The sequence below is a fragment of the Lolium rigidum genome, chromosome 6, assembly GCF_022539505.1.
Source record: "Lolium rigidum isolate FL_2022 chromosome 6, APGP_CSIRO_Lrig_0.1, whole genome shotgun sequence".
Classification (NCBI taxonomy): domain Eukaryota; kingdom Viridiplantae; phylum Streptophyta; class Magnoliopsida; order Poales; family Poaceae; genus Lolium; species Lolium rigidum.
Genome location: NC_061513.1, coordinates 357,116,172 through 357,137,257, shown reverse-complemented (window position 1 = coordinate 357,137,257; position 21,086 = coordinate 357,116,172). Strand labels below are relative to the sequence as shown.

General features: G+C 46.1%; 2 protein-coding genes across 2 annotated transcripts; one reads left to right on the top strand and one right to left on the bottom strand.

Moving 5' to 3' along the window:
* Positions 1–1,578: 1,578 nt before the first annotated feature.
* LOC124666200 (cx9C motif-containing protein 4, mitochondrial) lies at positions 1,579–5,494 on the bottom strand. Its single transcript, XM_047203548.1, has 2 exons — positions 5,218–5,494; positions 1,579–1,932 (listed from the first exon to the last, which is right to left on the bottom strand). The coding sequence occupies exons 1-2, from the start codon at positions 5,356–5,358 to the stop codon at positions 1,864–1,866; spliced, it is 210 nt and encodes a 69-aa protein (XP_047059504.1). The 5' UTR covers positions 5,359–5,494; the 3' UTR covers positions 1,579–1,863.
* Positions 5,495–5,889: 395 nt separating this feature from the next.
* LOC124667533 (plastid division protein PDV1-like) lies at positions 5,890–9,179 on the top strand. Its single transcript, XM_047204803.1, has 2 exons — positions 5,890–6,153; positions 8,400–9,179. The coding sequence occupies exons 1-2, from the start codon at positions 5,890–5,892 to the stop codon at positions 8,910–8,912; spliced, it is 777 nt and encodes a 258-aa protein (XP_047060759.1). The 3' UTR covers positions 8,913–9,179.
* The last annotated feature ends 11,907 nt before the right edge of the window (positions 9,180–21,086 follow it).

The following is a 21,086-nucleotide window of genomic DNA, read 5'->3' as shown; positions in this document are numbered from 1 at the left end:
CCTTACTTTTTGCAGCTCAGGAAAACGAACAGAGTCCTAGACGGACGCGTCGCAGTTAGTCGGTTCGGGTCGCTCCCGGATCGTGGGCTATCTGTAACCGACTCAAAACGTTCGTGCGACGTGGGCGTGGACCACGTTGCCTAGGGTTTCCCGAGCCTATATAATCTCTTGCCCGGCTACCGCAGAAACATACTGAATATACGAGTTAGGGTTTCCACCTCTCTCTGCTTGCGTCGCCATCGTAGCCTACTCCATCCCGCGCGCCGACGTGCATCGGCGAACGGGAGAGCAGGTCTCCGGAACCGCTCGTCCTTGCGATCCTGTACGGGAGAGGGAGAATTAGGTTTTTGGGAAGCACTCTGCGCGACTGCTCAAGCTCTTCATCACGGGTCGCCTTCCGTCTAAGTCGGGCGGTGCTGCCTACCGTCGTCTTCAACGCCGTCTACTTCGACCCGTCATCCCTGTCGTCAACAACGTTGTCATCAACAACGTTACTGCTGCGACATCATCTGCTACACCTCCACCAGATCGGTACGTGCGATATATCTCGATCTGTTTAGCGATGGATGCTTTACCGTTTGCGCTGCTGCTACTCATGTTCATTAATGCATCTAGTATGTTCGAGTTTCACATGTTAGTAGCTGCTGTCGTTATGTTTTATATTCTGGAATTAATCATGGAAATTGTGCCTAATTATCCAACAACGGCTACATCCTCAAGTCAGAATAAAGTCATCCCCGCCTATTTTCGCTCCGGTGGTGAGTCTAGCACTGACGAAGGACGCGTGGAGTCGTGTGTCCGGCAGATCTTCTACAGGGATGAAGACAGCGGCGCGCCTTCGGTTCGTGCCAGCGTTTTTAGTCGTCGCTAGGTGGTTCAAAGACGTATTTGTAATTTCTTTTACTTTTGGGGTTGGTTGTACGCCAAACTTATTATGCTTATTAATAAATTGGCGATTTTTTCACAAAAAATAGTACGATCAAGAGGATATTGAGATGTCGTCCCCACGAGAGCACCGTGATTCACGTATGTTGGCAGGGTTATTGGTGATACTTACGTGGATTGAAAACAAAGATACACATGAACAACTAAGAGATGATGACCCTGTGGAGCGTTTGTGAGTGCTTCATATAGTTTGTTTCTTTGCATCTTGCGATGGTACTGGATTTGAATATGGTTGAATTCAACGCAATACAAATATATCTGCATGGCATATTATGGTGTTCAACTGTCAATATAAAGTACATGTTGAAAGGGTTGGTAAAAAAATAGAGGTTGCTGCTACAGTTGGAGTGAAAACCGAGGAATTGAGACCACACACCAAAAGCTATTTAGGGAGATGCTCTCCATAACATTTCAACCATGATCTATAGGAACATGGCTTTGCTTGACACCCGAAACTGAAAGGAATAATACTTGCCAGACGGCCAGACATCATCAATATCTCACTAAACGCATCAAATCGTATCTGCCCGGTCCTTGCAGAATCAGCTTGGAAATCATATGTTCCCCTAGCTTATCGATGACTCGCCACATGGATCATATGTTCATGTGATTATTTTCAGAAAGTACGACAAATGATCATGAAGTTTGGATGTGTGGTTATTAACAGAATGATCATAAACTTTTGATATGTGTGCTACTTATAAAACGATCATCCACTTGGAACGACCCTGCATGGTGAAATTGCATTCACCCTTCTCTGCTTGAATTGTGCCAATTACATATAATTTCCAGTGAACGATGCCAGATTTTTTTGTTCAGATACCGTAATCTGCCTATTTCAAGATAACTAATCCAACAAAATCACTATATCCAGCCTAGTACATGTGCTAAAATTGGCACTGATGACATTTAGGGCTTCTATTTGCCTTTTGGAGCTTCAGTGGTGCCGGCTGAGCTTGCTTCAGCCAACGAAAATTTCTTCACTTTCTGCATTTTAACAAAAGGCGGGGTTATTTAAAGAATGTGAACAATAGATATTACAAGAGAGAATACACTTAACAAAACAAAAGGAGGGGGATTTAGAGAATGCAAACAATACATACAAGAGAGAAATACACTTTACAAATAAAAGCATTCGCCCGAAGAAAAACATGAAGCAAGAAGAGCCAAACTCAAGTTGGATCAGGTTGCCGACAGAGGAAATATCAGCAAACAACATTCACACAAGAATCAGTTCCAGGTTTGTGGCTTTATTTCTTTATATGAAACAGATGGACCACGACTAATATGATTATTTGGTTATTCTTATTCCATTTTTTCTAGAGTCCAGCTAAGAGTATGGTAAAGAATTTTCATGATCATAGGGGGAACTAAACTGAAATCGAACATGAAGAGGTTTTCGCAACATTTTACAGGCCAACTAGTACGAATCTAATTGCACATTTCATGCAATCCTGATGGATGAGTTCATTTGGAAGAGGGCTTCAAAACTAGATCTCATGTTGTCATGTTTGGACAAATATTTTTGGTCATGCGAGTTGCCAGATAACGCTAACATAGTTGCTAGATTAGCACCATATAATTGCTCCCAATAATTTTAAATGAATAGAAATTATTGGAGCATCAGGGGTATTAACTCTCAGGATAGATGGGATGACATAGCCAACAAAATTTCAGAGAGCAACTGCAATATTATTTGTATGCAAGAAACCAAACGTGAAACATTTGATAGAAACTATCTGAAAATTTTCTGTCCAAGAAGGCTGAATCAGTATATCTATTCTCATTCTGTTGGTAATTCTGGAGGTCTGATTACTATTTGGAATGGTTCTGCATTTAATGGTTCTGTTGTGAGCCAATCTTACTTCCAATTACTACAAAGCTATCATGTACCTTCAGTGCCAGGACTATTTATGTCACAAATGTCTATGTTTCATGTAAAATATAACAATGAAGGGAGGCAAGAATTTGTTCGGTGGTTAATAATCTTGACACTTCCTCATACGAGTCATGGATAATTATGGGTGACTTATACTATATGATAAGAAGTAATGAAGACAGAAATAGACCTGGTGGTAACTCTTCCAATATGCTTCTATTTAATTCCATGATTCAGTTACATGATTTAGAAGAGATTCCCTTGAAAGGAATAAGAAGCTACACATGGAGTAATCTGCAAGACACTCTGTCGAATGGACTTCCACATTTCCAAATATATTGGCCAGTCCTATGGCTAGACTTGGTTCTGATCATATCCCTATAAGGATTCAAATTGGCAGTGGCATTCCGAAATCAAATATATTCAGATTTGAAGAATATTGGCTTGAGTTTGATGGATTCAAGGAAATTGTTAAGACCCATTTGAATCATACTAGTCATTTCAAGAATATTGCTCAGGACATTGTGGCTAAATTTAAGTCTCTTAGGCATGGCATCAAAAAATGGAGTGAACATTTGACTCAGTTATCATATACTATTAATAACTCAGTTACGTACTTGCACTTCTTGATGGGCTAGAAGAACAAAGAGCTTTATCAAGGGTGGAGAAAATTTTCAGGAAGGCACTGAAGTGACATCTTACAAAGAGCTAATATTAGACAGGCCAAGCTTGGCGATGAAAATACCAAGCTTTGCCATGCAATTGCTACCAGAAATTATAGGCACAACCACATTGTTATGATGAAAACAGAAGCTGATAGAGAAATCGCTAACCTTTTGGATTATTACAAAATTCTTTGGTATATATTAAGCATAGTGCATTTTCTTTTTTCAGGACGACATGCTACAAAGATGATGACGATGTATGCAAAGAGTCCAATGTAGTTGGTAGTGTGTAATACGGAAAATGTTTGTGTGATTACTCATTTTCTTGATCACCCTCTTCATATGCAGTGCATGAGAATGTATTCTTATGAACGTAGGTCATCTGATATATTATTTATTCTTATGAATGTAGGTCATCTCATATATTATTTTTAGTTGTTTTACAATATATTAATGATGATGCCTTAGACTCATCAAAATTGTGTTGTCGAGTACCAGCATTTGTCAAGTATTCAAGTTAATAGATTTTTCATCTTTTGCTTTACCATCATTTGAAAGAATCCCGCTGCGCATGGGGCATCATCTAATTTTGATAAAATTGATAACATTAACCCCCATGTTTCGAGGGTAGACCCACGCGGGTATGGGCTAGGCCCCAACTCGACTTTTTAAACCGCAATAAATATTTTATTTGTTTGTACAAAAGTATAAAAATACTTAAAAGTTTTTGAAGTTATACAAGATTAGCCACGAGTTTACTAATTTGCCCACTCTCAAAAGAAATTCATCTCCAGCCCAAAGGTTCATCTACCATGTGACAATTTAAATTCGGCCAAACATTGAGAATCAGAAAGAGAACAAAATATATTGTGAATAAACCTGGTTCAAATCTTATTGTTTAGCTACTATTCATTGCACAATGGTATTTTGTTTTGCAGTGTGTAGATCAAATTTAGATTTAAAATCCAGTGACATAATAGATGCACCTTGAGTCAATGTTGTCAGTTTAATTCACATGTTCAGATAACCTTTTTTGATATGACATTTGGTCAACCTTTTTTATATGACATTTGATAGGCAAGTTGCTATCTAACATGCAGCAGAACTGGACTAGAGTAAGCGAATATCACGCATCCTTGAAGGAGAAAAACTCTTAGAATACTTTGGTATTTCCTCTTTACTATTCCAAAGGGAAATTACGTCAGGTATAAAAAACTTGGTACTAGACTACTTAACTGAGTACAAACAAGAGGTTTCAGCCTTCTTCGTAACTCTGAGTACAAAGGCGTGACTTAAACATTTATAATTTTTCACCCTTAACCAAGCTTTGATCTAGAGTCACGTAAGTTGATATCTCTACCATCCAACATAAGTATGATAAGGAATTATGCGACCTAGTGCTCACTTTGCTTGATGTTACACGGAAGCATATGATGCAAGATTTCATACAATACCATGTGTAACATGCATACAGAATTACATATGTTCTTAATAACCCTTACTACATCTTTGCTGTTTGGGAACTATGAAGTCCTACAATAGTCCATCGAAAAATGAGCTAGGCACTGACTCAAGATCAAGATAATTCAGTAGCGACTGATTTCTTCCTTGATGATTCAAGATGGAGGTAGATAGAACTCCGTCACAGCATCACAAATCATAGTTGTATCGGTAAGAATTAGCGAATAAATCCACGCGGACGCGAGCATGGTATCTGAGAGGAATTACCTTGTGGGCGATGCACTCCCGGAGCGCGTCGAGGAGGGAGAAGCACTTGTCGCGGTCGTAGGGGTTCTCGGCAGCGCAGTTGAGCAGCGCGAGCGCCTCCGGCGCGCACACCGGCCGCGGCGTCGTCTTCTCCTTCTCCATGCCGATCCAATCCAAGAAATCTACAGGGGACGGGAGAGAGCTGGTTTGGGAGAATCGCTAATAGCTGGTGACCGTGGCTGGCGCTGCTTCGTGATTTATGTTTATGGTCGGCCCCGGCGAGGGAACAGCTGCCGGTTTTGTGTGTTGTCGACGGCGGCGGCTTGGGCGAGAAGAAAGAAATCCGGCGGCGCCCCGGCGGCCGTTGATGGAATAGAAGAGCTCGGAAAGGTCTCGAGCATTCGCGGGACCACGCTTTTTACCCTTTCCGAGCCCAGCCCGCAAGAGCCCAGATTCAGTGTGGCCCGCTGTTGCCCCAAGGTCCGGCCCATAAGTTAAGCCATTCCGAGTGTTGCGGACGGCCCATGAGCAACGGCCCATGTCCTGTCAGCCTCATTATTGCTCAGCAAAATTCCCCACTCTCTCTCTCTCCGAGTCTCCCTCCAAGCAGTTGGGAAACTCCGGGACCCAAGCGGCGACCAGCCAGCGCACCATCTCGAGATTCCGGGGCGGCCGGCGGCGCTAGGGTTCGGGATGGAGCCCGAGGAGGCGGCGGCGGTGCTGGAGACCATCTGGGACCTCCACGACAAGGTCAGCGACGCCATCCACGCCCTCTCGCGCGCCCACTTCCTGCGCACCGTCCGCCGCCGGGCCGGGGACAGGCCCGCGGGCCTCGTCTACATCAAGGGCGTCCCCGACGAGGAGGCGGACCTCAATGCGGTGGCTGAGGAGGCCAGGAGCCTGCACGCCATCCGCGCCGCCCTCGAGGACCTCGAGGACCAGCTGGAGTGCTTTCTGGTGAGCCCGCATTCTTAAACCCCTCCCCTTGCCCCTCACTCTTGTTCCTGTGGCTTGATTTGTCATCCTAGGTTCCGTATTTCACGCTCACATTCCGTAGACTTTTTCAAAGGAACGTCGTAGTGGGTAATTTGGTTGGTACTAGGATGTTTCTGTAAATTGAGGAGGGACTCGCCATGGCTAGAAATGGCAGTAAATCCGAGCGACTGGTTATTACTGAAGCTTTTGAAAGCATGGTAGGATAGGTAAGATTACAATGTGAATGTGAAGTGATTGATCGAATGGACTATATTCATAGTGTCCGCACTGGTTTTCGGAAGTTCGAAACCACCTTTTGCAAAATCTGCAAATAGTCCATTCGGCGATTAGCATGTTTGTGAAATTCAGCCATCTTTATGTTTACATGTGCGTGAGTCTGAGATAAGAACTAATTCGAGTTGTTCCGGAAAATGGGTCAAATTTCGTTTCACTCATCTCAAATTAGGTGAAACAGCTGCATTTTGCCATCGCCGTCTCCAAATGATTCACATTCTCATTGACTACGCTCTTCTGACTCGAAAAAGATACTGGATAACTTGCTTTCTGTTTAATGAAAGGTGTCGGTCATCTTACTACGCCAAACCTTCTATTGTGAAGATTTGAATTTATATTTTTTGCATGTGACTGCGGTATTGATTCAGGCACCTGCATATCCTTGTTAAATTAAGAAGAGCTTGCTTGCACCATGATTAACTATGCCGATATTTCTGTGGTAGGAAACTAGGAATTTAGAGGTGTAACCATGTTGCATTACTGAAGAATTATATGTTATCACTTCTGGCTAGGTCAATATCGTGTTTGTTGTGGTACCATGAATTGAATCTTAGTAACTATGCCGATATTTCTGTGGTAGGAAACTAGGAATTTAGAGGTGTACCATGTTGCATGACTGAAGAATTATATGTTATCACTTCTGGCTAGGTCAATATCGTGTTAGTTGTGGTACCATGAATGGGCTCTTAGATTGCAATCTGATTTTGCAAAGTTTATCACTCATCAAAATGTGAAGATAGGAGTTCAGAAGTTTGTAGTGCTCCACTCGGTCGTTGAGCTTTGCTTATTTGGCTCTCCCAAGCTGTCTATTCAATTCATGATAAGCTCAATTTGATTTACGCGGTGAGCGCTGTGTGATTTACGAGGTACATTGCAGACATGTAGATTAGCTTTTTGTGATTAACAAGGTACAGTGTATGATAATTCCAACTAGATGATTGTGAAGTGGAGCACTAAAGCATCCATTGACGTTTAGTCAAGTTGAAAATTGTGCTTGTCTTCAAAAGGAGCAGTCCCACTGCCATTTTGTCAAGCTCGTGTAGGCATGGGCCAAGGTACTTTAATACTGTTGTAGCAACCTTAGAAGGTACTCCCTCTGATCCCTTTTAATTGACTTGGATTTAGTACTAAATCTGAGTCAATTAAAAGGGATCGGAGGGAGTAGTATGATCCTAAGTAACAGGTAGAATTCTCTTATTCAGAAGGAAAACCGCAGGTTGGTCAATCATTCAGCTATAGAAGTTCATAACTTATACTCCCTTCGTCCCATGAAAGTTGTCTGAAATTTGTCTAAATTTGGATGTATCTAGACACTTAGATACATCCAAATTTGAGTAAATCTCGACAAGTTTCATAAAATGGAGGGAGTACATGGCTGGAACTTCAGTTGTCTGGATTATTTATGTTAGGGGAATAAAGGATGGCACACATAGAGATTCTGAAGGATCCAAGAAAACAAAGCTATGCAGTAATGCAACTGAAACTCATGAAGTTTAGTATGTTCTTTGCGTAGACTTCAGCTAGCCTAGCTTAGTTGGACTGTTCTTTTGCTTTGTTTGTGTGCTTTAGTTATGCCATCTTGTTGATTTAGATGCGTGCTAAGGAATTTTTTTTGGGATGTTTGGTTGATTAAACCTATCTTGTTACATATGAATATCGATAATTTCCAGTAGTGTCTACCGTTATTTGAGCGTCACTTCTCTTAACTCTTGTGAAATTCATGATTAGTAGTTATTTTGATGGTTTGATCTCCAGTTGCATCTAGATGTTAAACATGTATAACTTTGTAATGTATACGCAATATCTTCCAGTGCCTTCTAGAACACACTTTGTTGTTTCTGTGGACTAATTGTGGTCGACACTAACTTATCCTTGTTAGACTTTGGAGACCTTAAATATAATCCACGGCGTACTTATGTATCACTCATTTGCAGGCTGTGCATTTACAGCAGGAAGCAGAACGAGATGTTGCATTGCAAAGGTTGCAGCAAAGTCACATCATGCTTTCCATAAGATTAAAGGAGCATCATGGGAAAAATTGCAAGGTCATAGAAGAGGCGTCGGAGTTCATCAATAATGTGTACCATGATATCTGGCCTTCTCTGTCAGTAAACAAGCCTGAGAAATCAAGAAGCAATTCTGGCGTGAATGCTACCGAGAAGAAGGAAAAAGGATCAAACTTCTTTGGGTGGATGGTTTCTTCTAGTCTGGATCTAGCTAGGAACAGTCTCAACATGAAAAATATCGGTGGTTTATTAGGGAATAGTGCAGTGTTAGCTGTTGGCATGGTTACAATGCATTTCTTGGCTTCTGGAGAACAAAGTCCACCGTGCCGTAAATACAGCTATAGAAGGATCAATCATGACAACTCTTCACAGTTTGAGGCGTCTTCACTGGCCGTGGGCAGTAGAATGGGTCATCTGGATGTATTCTTAGCCAAAAGCTGAGAGGACCTTATCTGATCTGTTGTTTGTAGATAATTTGTTGGTAGGTTTACTCCTAGGATCTCCTAGCATTCTATTTTCTGGGAACTCGAGTTGCTGTTCTAGGTATGGATCACATTTGTGTAGTCTAGGTTACCTCGGTTACTTCCGAAATATTTGAAATGAATAATTGTAATCCTTGTTGTACGCAGCAGCAAGTTGTATTCATGTTGATCAATTTTGCGTGCTCTGTTGGTTAGTTGGCTCCTGTTGTACAGAGCCTTGCTCTGAAATGTGCTTGTGTACTAGTTGGACACTGTTGCCCTGTTCATTAGATTGTTATCTTGTTTCATGTCTGTGATGAGCCTTGTGGTAATTGTCTATCATATGATTTGTCTTGTGATGTTTTCCCTCTTGTCAACCTATCCGGATTTCACCGGAGCTTGATCAATCGGTTTCAGGTTATGTTGGATTTGTTACCTTGCATATATATATCAAAATCTCATTCTAGAAACTTTCGTCGAATTTTGTTGGTGGTGTTGCCTTGTAAGTTGCCGTAGGTGATGAAAAGATACACTTGTATGTAGGGGTTCCGAGTTTTAGCTGAAGTCTTGCTAGCTCATCTTAAAGTCTAATGGGCCGAAGAGGAATCTTCAAAATGTCTCATGTACACAATGTAACTGAAGAAGCACATTCTTTCGATCTATGGGAACTAGTAGTAGAATTTCTCTTCAAGTTGACCTTTCAAGAGAGAGAGAAAATATCACCTCAAGCAGCAGCTCACGGGTGTGGACTTGTATGTTTGCCTGCCGTGCCGTTAAATTCACCACAGGAAGTTTCAGGCTGGGAGCCAAATTAACGGGTCCAACCAACAAACCATTGGGCGGCAGCGGCAATCAGAGCAGCAATCGTGCCTGCCCCAATATGGCTCGTACCCGTTGGTTGGGTGCGCGCCGATTGACCTGCGCACAAGCCCGAAAATGCAGCATCGCGTTGCGCTCTGCTCATCATGGAAAACAACACTGCGCTTCGCTTTTCCTGTGGTGGCGCCCAATGGTCCTGCGTTGCACCGTGCATGCTCTATGAGTCTATGCGTGCAACGCTTTGGCCATTGGCTGGCCGCCCAGCCCCGCTCTGATGGCGAGAGGTCGTCCTTTCACTCGGGTCACTGCCACGTCCGTACGTATGGGGACTTGAGTATTGGGGGTTACTTCCATGGTTTCATCATTTCCAATCATGGAGATACATGGGCGTGTTCGCTTGTTCTGAGTCATTCAGCCGAAGAAAATATGAGAAATTTCATATTACTCACTCCCTTTCAGAATTTTAGAGTTTTTCTTTGATTTACATGGGGTGCTGCAGCCCACTACAAAAGCTAAAATCTCGAAACAAAGCTTTGAGAGTTAAGTTCAGTCTCAAAATGTTAGTTGGAAAAAAAATTATAGTGGTTTGTAAGGTGACCTATTCCACTCTCACTAGTGAGCGGGAATAGAAAGGAATCACGCGTACTCCTCCTCCTTGCATATCATGCATCACACGTCGTGTTTTGAGTTAGAAACCATTTTTATGTGGTGCGCCCGATCACCACTCCTCTTTGTCTCTCTCTGTCGCTCAAGTTCTTTTTGTTACGCCGTTGTCTAGTTTTTCCGATCTTGACGACTGTGTGCACGGTTCTTCGGGAGAGCAGATCTTCGAAACTCCGTATGTCGAGATCCTAAATCGAATGACGGGCGATACGATTTTTTAGGAGCGTTGTGCTAGTCTCCGTCTGGCTGCTTCATCGCCGACGACCGTGGGTCTTCTTCCTCTAAAGATCCAACAACAAGAACAGCACCATGGGCGACAACAATAATGAAGAAGAAGGTGTGGTGCCGACATTCCCGATCGTAATGTATGAGGTTCTCATCTATTTCCTTGCACTAGATCTGCGTTTATATGTAGTCCGATACATGTGGTTAAGTTTGCTACTGCTATTGTCATGATCTCGGTATGCCAACTCGCTTAGAAATTGCCTAAGACTGCTCATAGTGGGAGTAACATACTAGTAACATCACACATCTGAAGGTATTTTGGTGACATGACATGCTAATAAATGAAGAAAGAGAGTGAGGTGGTAACTAGCTATGTTACCATAACATCACACATCTCAAGGCAAAATGAGTCTACAACATAATAAATGATACAATGCATGACACCACATATAAGTTACTATACCCACTATGGAGTAGTCTAAGTTACTCCTCACTATGACCAGCCTAACCTAACCGTTTTAGTTTAAAGCTAAACTAAACTCGGGTATACATTATGGAGTGGAAGGAGTACTTTGTGAGTCGTTCATGTAGGTGTAGGAGATGGATACATGAATAGAGTCCCTAGTACTACTAGGGAAGTAGGGATGTGTTGTAAACAGAGCCGGATATCTGCCGTGCAACAAAGAAACATGCTGCAGCTACGAGCAGGGACAGGATAAGCAAAACATCAATGGACATACGCAACGTAACCTTTTGGATCTCAAATTCAACGGGACGGTTGCCCTCCCGACCGATAGGTCATGTCACCAAGTCTTCACCCGCCTAGTCACATTCCAAAAAGGAGAGCCTACTACGTAGTCCGGCCGGTGCAACTTGCAAGCCACCCCGGCTAGCTAGCTCGTTCACGGTTGACCCGTCCGGCCGGCCGACGCACGCCGAGCCAAGCCAAGAATCCTGGTTGTTTTCATTCCCCTGCGTCGTGCCGTCGCCATCGGTGCCCGTAGCCGTAGGGGACAGCACAGCGCCATGCCCACCTCGATCCACGCCAGATACGGTGGGGCTGCTCCAGCGCCGGCGTCCGGCCAACGGATCTCGCCGCTGTGGCGCCGTGTCATGCCCCCGCACGGATCGCTCCGATGGCGACGCCGCCCGCTAGACGCCCGATCTGCCCGTGCTCCGCGACGCGCGGTGGTCGACCCCCTGCGCGGTTTGGTTGCAGGAGCAGGGGGCAGCAGTCGTGCTCGTACGCCCGTGCTCTTGAACGGAATTTAAGGCCTTGTACGATTTCATACGGAACGGTGTAAATTCTCAGAGAGAAGAATGGTCTCATGGGCGGGTCTGTGCCGACCACGTCTCGGCTCTGAATATACCGGACAAACAAATTGGGTTGGCGATTAAGATCATCTCCAGCCACTTCCCAAACCGTCACCCAAAAGGATTTGGGTTGCGCCGGACAAAAAAACGTTCTCAGCCGCGTCCTACAAAGCCATTTTTTATATGGTGCGTCTCAATACGGTGTCCGATGTCCCGAGCCCGTCCTCGCCCCACAGGGGACGCTCAGGGCATGCCGGACACAACGAAAAGCGAGGCGGGCTTCCACATGTCGGCGATTATTTCCATAAACCGTTGGTTCACGCCTTTTTTTCTCGTCGCTCCTTCCCTCCCGCGCCTCCCACCCCTCCGCCGCCGCTGGATTTTCCGTCCGTTTCGACGGCTGATCTTTTCTGAGAGTTGGCACCGTCATCGCGGCTGGCACTCTCGCCGGTCGTTCCGCCGCCGCCGCTTCGCCAGCGCGTCGCAGAACGCGGCGTCAAATCCGCCCCACCTCCACGCACACAAGGTGTTTGACGACTTGCCAGGTAGGCGCGATTGGCCGCTACTCGTTGCATCGTCTGTCGTGGCGTAATTTTAACCATTGTTTTTTTGCTTCAGACATGGATAGCGACGAAGAGATGCTTGCCCTATTGCTGGAGGACGAGCAAGCCTTCGACGATAACCTCCGGGAGCATTTGTTGATCATCGCGTCCCTCCAGGACATGCTTGACGCCGCGGAGGATCAAAGCCGGGGAGAAAGAAGTCGAAGCGCCGACAGAGGATGGAGGGACATACCATGCTGCACAACGACTACTTCACAGATGACGCAACACATGCCGACAATTTTCGGCGCCGGTACAGAATGAGCAACGGTCTGTTTATGAATATCCTCCACGGCGTTCGAGAGTTCGACCCCTACTTCAAGCTCAAGCACGACGATGTAGGCGTTATCAGGTTCTCATCGATTCAGAAGTGCACCGCCGCTATGAGGATGCTTGCATACGGAGCACCTGCCGATACACAGGACGACTACCTTCGCATGAGTGAATCTACTGCCATTGAGTGCATGTACAAGTTTTGCCGAGCTATGGTCGGAAAATTTGGCAAATACTACTTGAGAGGGCCAACTGAGGAAGAGACTGCAAGGATCATGACACAAAATAATGTCAGAGGATTCCCTGAAATGCTTGGAAGTATCGATTGCATGCACTGGTCATGGAAGAACTTCCCGTTTGCTTGGCAAGGTATATACAAAGGGCGTCATGGATATTGCAGTGTGGTGCTTGAAGCTGTGGCAGATTATGACATATGGATTTGGCATTCTTTCTTTAGCATGGCGGGAGCATACAATGACATTAACGTGTTGCAGCAGTCTCCAGTGTTCAGCAGACTAGTGAAAGGGCATGCTCCACCATACAACTATGAAATCAATGGCCACCAATATTCCAAACACTATTATCTAGCCGATGGTATATATCCAAAATGGGCCATTTTTGTCAAAACAATCTCGAATCCATCAGGTTTGAAGAATTCTCACTTTGCTACGCGACAGGAGGCTTGCAGGAAGGATGTCGAGCGGGCATTTGGTGTGCTTCAAGCTCAATTTGCAATTGTCCGGTACCCTGCTCTAAGCTGGTCTAACGATCAAATGTGGGAGGTGATGCAACCTTGTGTGATCATGCATAATATGATCATCGAGGATGACCGCAAGAATCATGCCAGGACACATGTTGGTCCCTATGAGTGTCAGGGCTCTCTTGCAGAGGTTGATCATGAGTTGCCTGCAGATTTTGCTAATTTCCTCGGTATGCACGCAGAGATCCGTGATAGCAATGTTCATTATCAACTTCAAGCTGATCTCATTGAGCATTTGTGGAGGATCAAAGAATTATCAACAAATTCCGCGGCACCTTGATCTAGCCCTATTTATTACATGTGTTTAGTTGTTTTATTGTTTATTGTATTTTAATTTGAAAATAATCTCTGCAAACATATTTATTTGTATGCTATATTTGATAATGGTTAAAAAAAGTTTGAGGGCGGTGTTTGAGGGACGCAACTGGGGAGCGACGTCCCCCAAACGCGGCACGAACAAAACATGTCCCCCAAACGCTCAATCCGCCGCCGTTTGGGGACGGTTTTGGGGACGCGACTGGAGATGCTCTAAAGGGCACCTCCACCATGGCCGACCCGACCGGATCGCGGTCATCCAAATGTGTATGCGCAGACACGGACATGACAAAGGGACGCGGCCCATAAGAAATGAGTGACACGCACTACAAGAATGGCGCAAAGCGCCGACGGCCTCCTGATACACCGACGGTCAAAAGTCGGGACCGTCAGCGTATGGCCCACCTAGGCCAGCCCGCCAAGAGATCCTTCGGCATAGCGACGTCCTCGGCGTAGGCAGCGGTACACCGACGGCTACTCTCGGCCTAATCCGGGCCGTCGGCGTAGGCCTGGCAACGTGCCCCTCTAAAGATAGGCTGTGACGGCGTTGTCATGGTGTTAGAGCTACGCCGAGGGCTACCCTCGGTATAGCCTCCTCCCCTTTTAAAATCTACGCCGACGGCCGCCCTCAGCGTAGCCTTAAACTTTTTTTTACCTCCAGGCACCCCCTCCCCCTGTGGACCGCCTTGCACCATTCCTGTAGTGACGGACATGTCCGTGAGAATGGTCACGCGGCATCCGCATTGGTGCGGACGTCCCCCTGTTGTCCTCACCAGCCTCTTGTTAACAGAAGATTCGTATTTCCTTCCCCTCCAACCCCATACGAAAGCCGCCGATCCAGCCGCCCAAGCTCTAGTGAGCGATGGAGGACGCCACCTCGGCCCTGCTCAAGCTGAAGGAAGAAAGGTCGGTAGACTGGTAGAGCATCGAGCTCTTGAGGCCAAGAAGCGTGCCGGCTGGAGAAATAAAGCCAAGACATATGTATGGTTGCAACCTCTCGTTTCTCCGTTCATTCATATGTTAGAATGGCTCATACTGTAGAATTATGCGTAGGTCTGGTACGAGGAGGATGACGATTGCATCATGCATGTCATGACCAGTGGGGCGATTGTATGGACAATAAAAAGATACCGAACAAGAGACTCAACAAGGTTCTATTTACTGAGGGATATCCACAGTTTGCGGATGAGGTCAACCAGCAAGTCTCAACACATAAAAAAAAGGCAAAGCAGAGGAGCATACATGGTCGGGGAGGACAACTTGCTTTGTAATGCTTGGATGGACATTAGACAAGATCAAATTTGTGGTGCCGAGCAATAAAAACATATACTGGAAAAGGGTCGGGCAAGTACTTTCATGGGCGTAGTAAATTCCCGCCCTACAATTTTAAGAGTGGTTGAAATGAAGTCTCTCTTCAAAATAGATGGTCATTTATCCAAGCGGAGTGTAATAAGTTTTTTGTTGCATACAAACATGTGAAGGACCGGCTCTTGAGTGGCATCAACATGAAAGACTTGGCAAAACCTAGTCTAATCTAAATATGCAACTAATAGCCTGATGGATTTTTATCCATATGTGTAGGTGATGTGTAGGTGGTCCAAGTTTTGGATTACTTCAAGGAGATTTGTCAGACCTATTGCTGGAAGATGATCAAACAATGTCCCAAGTGGAAAATAAGTTATGCTTCATACAAAAAAGACATAGCAGGCTCAAAGAAAACGTGAGAATGATTCATCGTTCATCGATTTTAAAGAGGGTGGCACACGCATGGGTGGCCGCGCGCTTCGCCCAAGGGGATACAAAGCTTTCAAGCAAGATCAAAAAGTGTGATGCTTCATTACTTTCATTGCAAAATACATTAAAGGGGTTGATCGCCGAGAAGGAGGAGGAAAATGCCCAGAGGGATGAAACAAAACATCGGTAGAAAGAGAAACAAATTATAAGCTTTGTTGATCTAAAAAAACATCCTTGAGGTAAAAGAAAGAGCTCTACAAATTGAAGAGACCAATGCTTGGTCAAGAGCCATGGAAGTACGGACCAAATTAATCGTCGAGGAAAGCCGGATCATGATAGCCAACTTAAGCATCATGGACCCGGTTCAAAGTGTTTCTTTTGAGAAGAAGCAAATGATCTCCCAAAAACGTGATGGGTGATCTTACATATTTATCTCCTTCTGTGTGTTGTTTGAAACTTAATGGCATTTGAAACTTTGGTTTAGTACTATAGCCTATGAACTCCCTCAGTGACTAATTAGTGAGATTTTATTAGTCAATCATTTGTTGCTATTTCCATTCATATATGAAAATTATGTGTAACCAAAAAATGGACCAAAACTGAAAATGGAGCGCCCCTGCTGAATACAACCCCGTCCAAGCGAATCAGGTGAGGACATGGATCTCTATCTTATCTAAGCTCTAAGAGCATCTCCAATCGCGTCCTCTAAATCGGGCGTCCAGATTGAGTGTTTGGGGGACGCCGCACCTTGGTACCGCTTTTGGGGCGCATCTGTTTCTAGCCGTGTCCCCCATTTTTTTAGGATTTTATTCAACATCAAATAAATTAAGCGTTTAAACAAATAATAAAGAAAAGAAATAGAAGTTGGGCTAGATCAAGGCGCCATAGATGCTCTACAAGATCATATTTGCAACTGAGCGTGAATATTGATGTCACGGATTTCTGTATGCATGGCGAGGAAATCAGCAGACTCTGCAGTTACCTGGTGATCAACCTCCACAAGAAGTCTCAGATACTCGTAGGGACCAACATGTCTAGCTCGAATCTTTCGGTCATTCTCGATGATCATGTTGTGCATGATCACACAAGTTTGCTCCATCTCCCACAGTTGGTCGTGAGACCAGGAAAGAGCAGGATACCGAACAGTAGGAAATTGAGCTTCAAGGCCCATTCAACATCCTTCCGGAGCTCTTCTAGCGCTCAGCAAAGTTGCAATTTTTCTGACCCGTTGGTGCGGGTATTGTATTCACAAATGCCGGCCATGTTGGATATATATCATTGGCTAGATAGTAACCTTTGGTGTATTGGTTGCCATTGACCTCATAGTTGCATGGTGGAGCATGACCTCCCACAAGTTTTGGAAAACACCGAAGAGCTCTACAGCACATTGATATCATTGTGTGATCCTACCATGCAAAAAAAAATGCCAAGTCCATAGGTCATAATCCGCCATAGCTTCAAGTACCCGGTCCTTTATAAAAACCTTGCCAAGCGAAGGGCAGTTCTTTCATGATCAATGCATACAATTGATGCTTCCAAGCATTACAGGAAATTCTCTCGCTACATTTTATGCCATGATCCTAGCAGTCTCTGCTTCAGTTGGCCCTTTCAAAGAGTACGGGCCAAATTTTCCGACGGCGGCTCAGCAGAATCTGTACATAAACTCAATGACAGTGGACTCACTCATGCGAAGGTAGTCGTCTTGTGCATCGGCATGTGCTCCATATGCAAGTATCCTCATGGCGGCGGTGCATTTCTGGATGGACGAGAAGCCAGCCGTGTCAACGGCGTCGTGCTTGAGCCTGAAGTAGGGGTCGAACTCTCTCACGCCATGAAGGATATCCATGAACAAGTCTTTGCTCATCCTATAGCATCGCCAAAAAAATTCGGCATGTGTTGCATTGTCGGAGAAGTAGTCGTTGTACAACATAGTATGACCCTCCAACCTCTGCCGTGGCTTCGAATTTTTTCTTCCCGGCCTAGATCCTCCAAGGCATGGTTCTTCTCCTCTTCATCAAGCATTTTTTGAAGGTAAGCGCCAAGTGCCCGCGAACGTCGGAGGAGGAGCCTACGTCGTCAGCAAGCATTTGTTACATCATCTTGTCGACGCTATCCATGTCTATGAGGCAAATCAAATAGTTAGAAATCCACGGCGGAAATGGGGGCAACGAACAACGATGGGATGCGCCTACCAAACAAACGATTGAACACCTTTTGCGTGTGGTGAAGGGGGGTGGCTGCCGCATTATGGCCAGATTAGGCGAACCACCGGTGGTGGAAAGGGAGACGAGGGAGTCAGGCGTCACGACGGAGTCCAACGCAGTCGAAGTATTGCGTTGGCGGAGGAGTGGGAGGAAAAGGAGAGGAAACGTGGCGCGAATCAACGGTATCGGCTATGGTCGCTAGCAGGTAGAAACCCACGTGGATTTTCGTTCTATCCGGCATTCCCGCAGCGTCCCCTATATAGCGGGAACATGTTTTCTTGGCACTGAACACCGTATTGGGGCCATGCCAGATCGAAAAGAGCTTTGAACCGCGTGGCTTGAGAAGGTCAAACGTCGCCCCAAATTTCTTTCGAAGATACAGCTGGAGATGCAGTAATCTTATCCATGGATCGAGCCAAATAAACCAAAACAAACATATTTATTGTTTGACGCGAAAAACACACTGAAAACACTCCGATTTGTAAATAAATAACATTCTTAGACTTCACACACTAGTTAAGTGGGGCCTCATCGTACCCCTGCTGCCACGAATCTCTCCAATCCAAGGCATACACATCTACCAGCTGCAAGTACATGTGACGCGCTCTCAGGGGCAGAACATGCCAAGCTGCTCCTGCTGCTGGTAGCCTGCTCTGCTACTACACATGAGTCCTTCGGGGGTTTCATGGCACGCACCGCACCGCACTCTGCGACCGATCTCCGTTCTTGGCGAAATCCTCTCTTTCCAGCTGAAGGCGCTGCTGTGCATGTTCAGCGCTCTGCGCGCTGCTCGTCAGGCGGAAGAGCAAAGCCCAAACCGAAGGGAAAGTCGTACACGCTCCTCCGGTGGCCACAGTGAAGAAATTACTCTCCTCGACCGTCCATACTTCCACAGTTTCGCTGCCGCAGGGCGTTCAAAGCGACAGCACCCCATGCCGCTATTTAGCGAACTCTGTGCACAGGTACAACAACACGGTCACTGTGTCTGACTCCACGAGATCGTAGCCTCGCTCACCGGATCAACAGCACCAGTGCGGTGCGAGTGGTACTGTACGCGCCTGACCCCATGAGAAGGAAGAATGTCACACTCACGCACCGGCACTTTTGATTTCAGAGTACTGAAAGAAATAAAGGAAATGCAACGAGATATAGGCGAGAGGGGATAAATGGGGGCGGAGCTACGAGCTCTTTTATTGTACGTTCCTGACCCCATGAGACCGAAGGAAGCTAGGCGCAGGAGAGATCTTTTGAGGAAAAGAATGTCACTCACCGGCACTTTGATTCAAGGGTATCGGGCGACTTTGATTCAAGGGTATCGGGTGATGCAAACGGATGCTAAGCGATCGTTTGCAACCGCGCGGTTATCCTGTTCTAACGAGGCGATGCATAGTAATCGGACCGTCCACGGAGACGTAAACACGGCCCAAATATGCAGCACGTTTGCGTCTCTGCGGACACGACACCGCGTGTCCGCTCGCTTCTCCCACTATCCCGCCTAGCAGCGACCCTGGCTCGAGCCGGTGCGAATTTAAGCATAACAACTACTGGGAAGGGCAACTACCGGAGTGGCAACCGCGTCGATCGACCCGCGAACCGCTGGAATGGAGCACGAACCGCCGCGGAAGAGCAACCTCAGCCCTCTTTGGTATCTGCGCCATCATTAATCCCGCGCAATAAAACCCCTACGTTTGCGCATAAGGATCTCCAACCGGACGGTGCCATTCATCTCTACGATTGAGCCACGAGCAACCTCTCTTTTCCATCAGACACCGATAACGAGGGGAAGCCACCGGGATGGCGCCATTGGTGGGATAGAACTGCCACGCCGAGCAGCTCTAGTTCCCCGCCGACGGACGGCCAGGAGAAGGAGGGGGAGGTCGTCGCCGACGACGGCCAGGACGTGGAGGGGGATGTCGTCGATGACGACGACCAGGATGAGGAGGGGGACATGAAAGTTCAGAGATGGTAAACCTAGAGGGGGGTGAATAGGTTTCTACAAATTTTAATTCTTTCTTTGCAATATTAGGCTTTGCGGAATATAAATGTGAGCCTAATGCAAACTACGTGAGGCAACCTATATGATGATACAAGTAACTCAAGCACGAAGGCTCTCACAGGCAATTATATCACAAGTAAGGAGTTCGGTTAGAGATAACCGATAGCACGCGGAGACGAGGATTTATTCCCGTGTTCCCTTCCTTTGCAAGAAGGTACGTCACGTTTGGAGGGGTGGAGGTCCCATGAAGGATTCCCCAACGCCACGAAGGCTCAACCTATTCTCCGGAGCCTATCCCACGAAGGAATAGCTCACTCACTTGTGGTAGACTTTGAAGTAGCCTCCAAACCTTCACAATCTTATCAGAAGAAAATCCATACCGGACACTTTCGGACCACTCTTGCCCACTTAGGGTTTCCAACGAACCCTAGAGAGCAAGTATCTTGATGATTACAAGGGGGAACAAGATTTTGCTTGGTGGAACTATAGATCAAGACCTCCTCTAGCTTTTCCCCGGAGGGATTTGAGTTTGGGTGGAGGAGGAGGGAGATCCGAAGGATTTGGAGCTCAACAATGGAGCATGAGAGAGAGAAATGTCTTGAGCTTTTGCACTGGTCTCCTTACCCCTTCAAGGAAGAAGAAGGGGCTTATATAGTCGTCCCGGAAAAGTAGCCGTTTTTCACTTCAGATTCGAGCCACCCAATTGTTGACCCGGTGGTACCGGGCCACATACCGGACAGCCCGGCAGCAGCACCCGGTGGACCGGGCTGACTGTCGGAAGCTCCTGTGCCTCGGTTCTTCGTCGCAATCCGGTAGCAGCACCTGGTACACCGGGCTGGATGCCAACCTTTCCGGCAGCAGCACTCGGTGGACCGGGCTGTGTGCTGGAAACTTCTGAGCTTCGGCTGGTAACGGTCAGTCCGGCAGCAGCACCCGGTACACTGGGATGGCTGCCGGCCTTTCCGGCAACAGCACCCGGTGGGCCGGGCTGTGTACCGAGTTGCCCGGCAGCAGCACTCGGTCTGCCGGGCTGTGTGCTGATTCTTCCTGGAGCTTCGGAACATCTTCATCTCCTCGGCTTTTCTTCCTTTCAGCATTTTTGGTGTGAAGATTATGTGAACATGTGACTTTGACGAACTCCTCTTTAGAGATAAATGGCCAACACAATGTCACAAGTTGAGAACAACAATTGGGGGTCTCTCATCACCTCATATCCTTGTATCTCGAGTGAAACCTTTGTCCCCGCCTT

Bases quoted from the DNA above. Each gene is read 5' to 3' on its own strand.
- LOC124666200 (XM_047203548.1), bottom strand. From the start codon at position 5,358: ATGGAGAAGGAGAAGACGACGCCGCGGCCGGTGTGCGCGCCGGAGGCG. The intron at 1,933-5,217 runs GTAATTCCTCTC...GTTAAAATGCAG, and splicing joins GGGAGTGCATCGCCCACAAG to AAAGTGAAGAAATTTTCGTT.
- LOC124667533 (XM_047204803.1), top strand. From the start codon at position 5,890: ATGGAGCCCGAGGAGGCGGCGGCGGTGCTGGAGACCATCTGGGACCTC. The intron at 6,154-8,399 runs GTGAGCCCGCAT...ACTCATTTGCAG, and splicing joins ACCAGCTGGAGTGCTTTCTG to GCTGTGCATTTACAGCAGGA.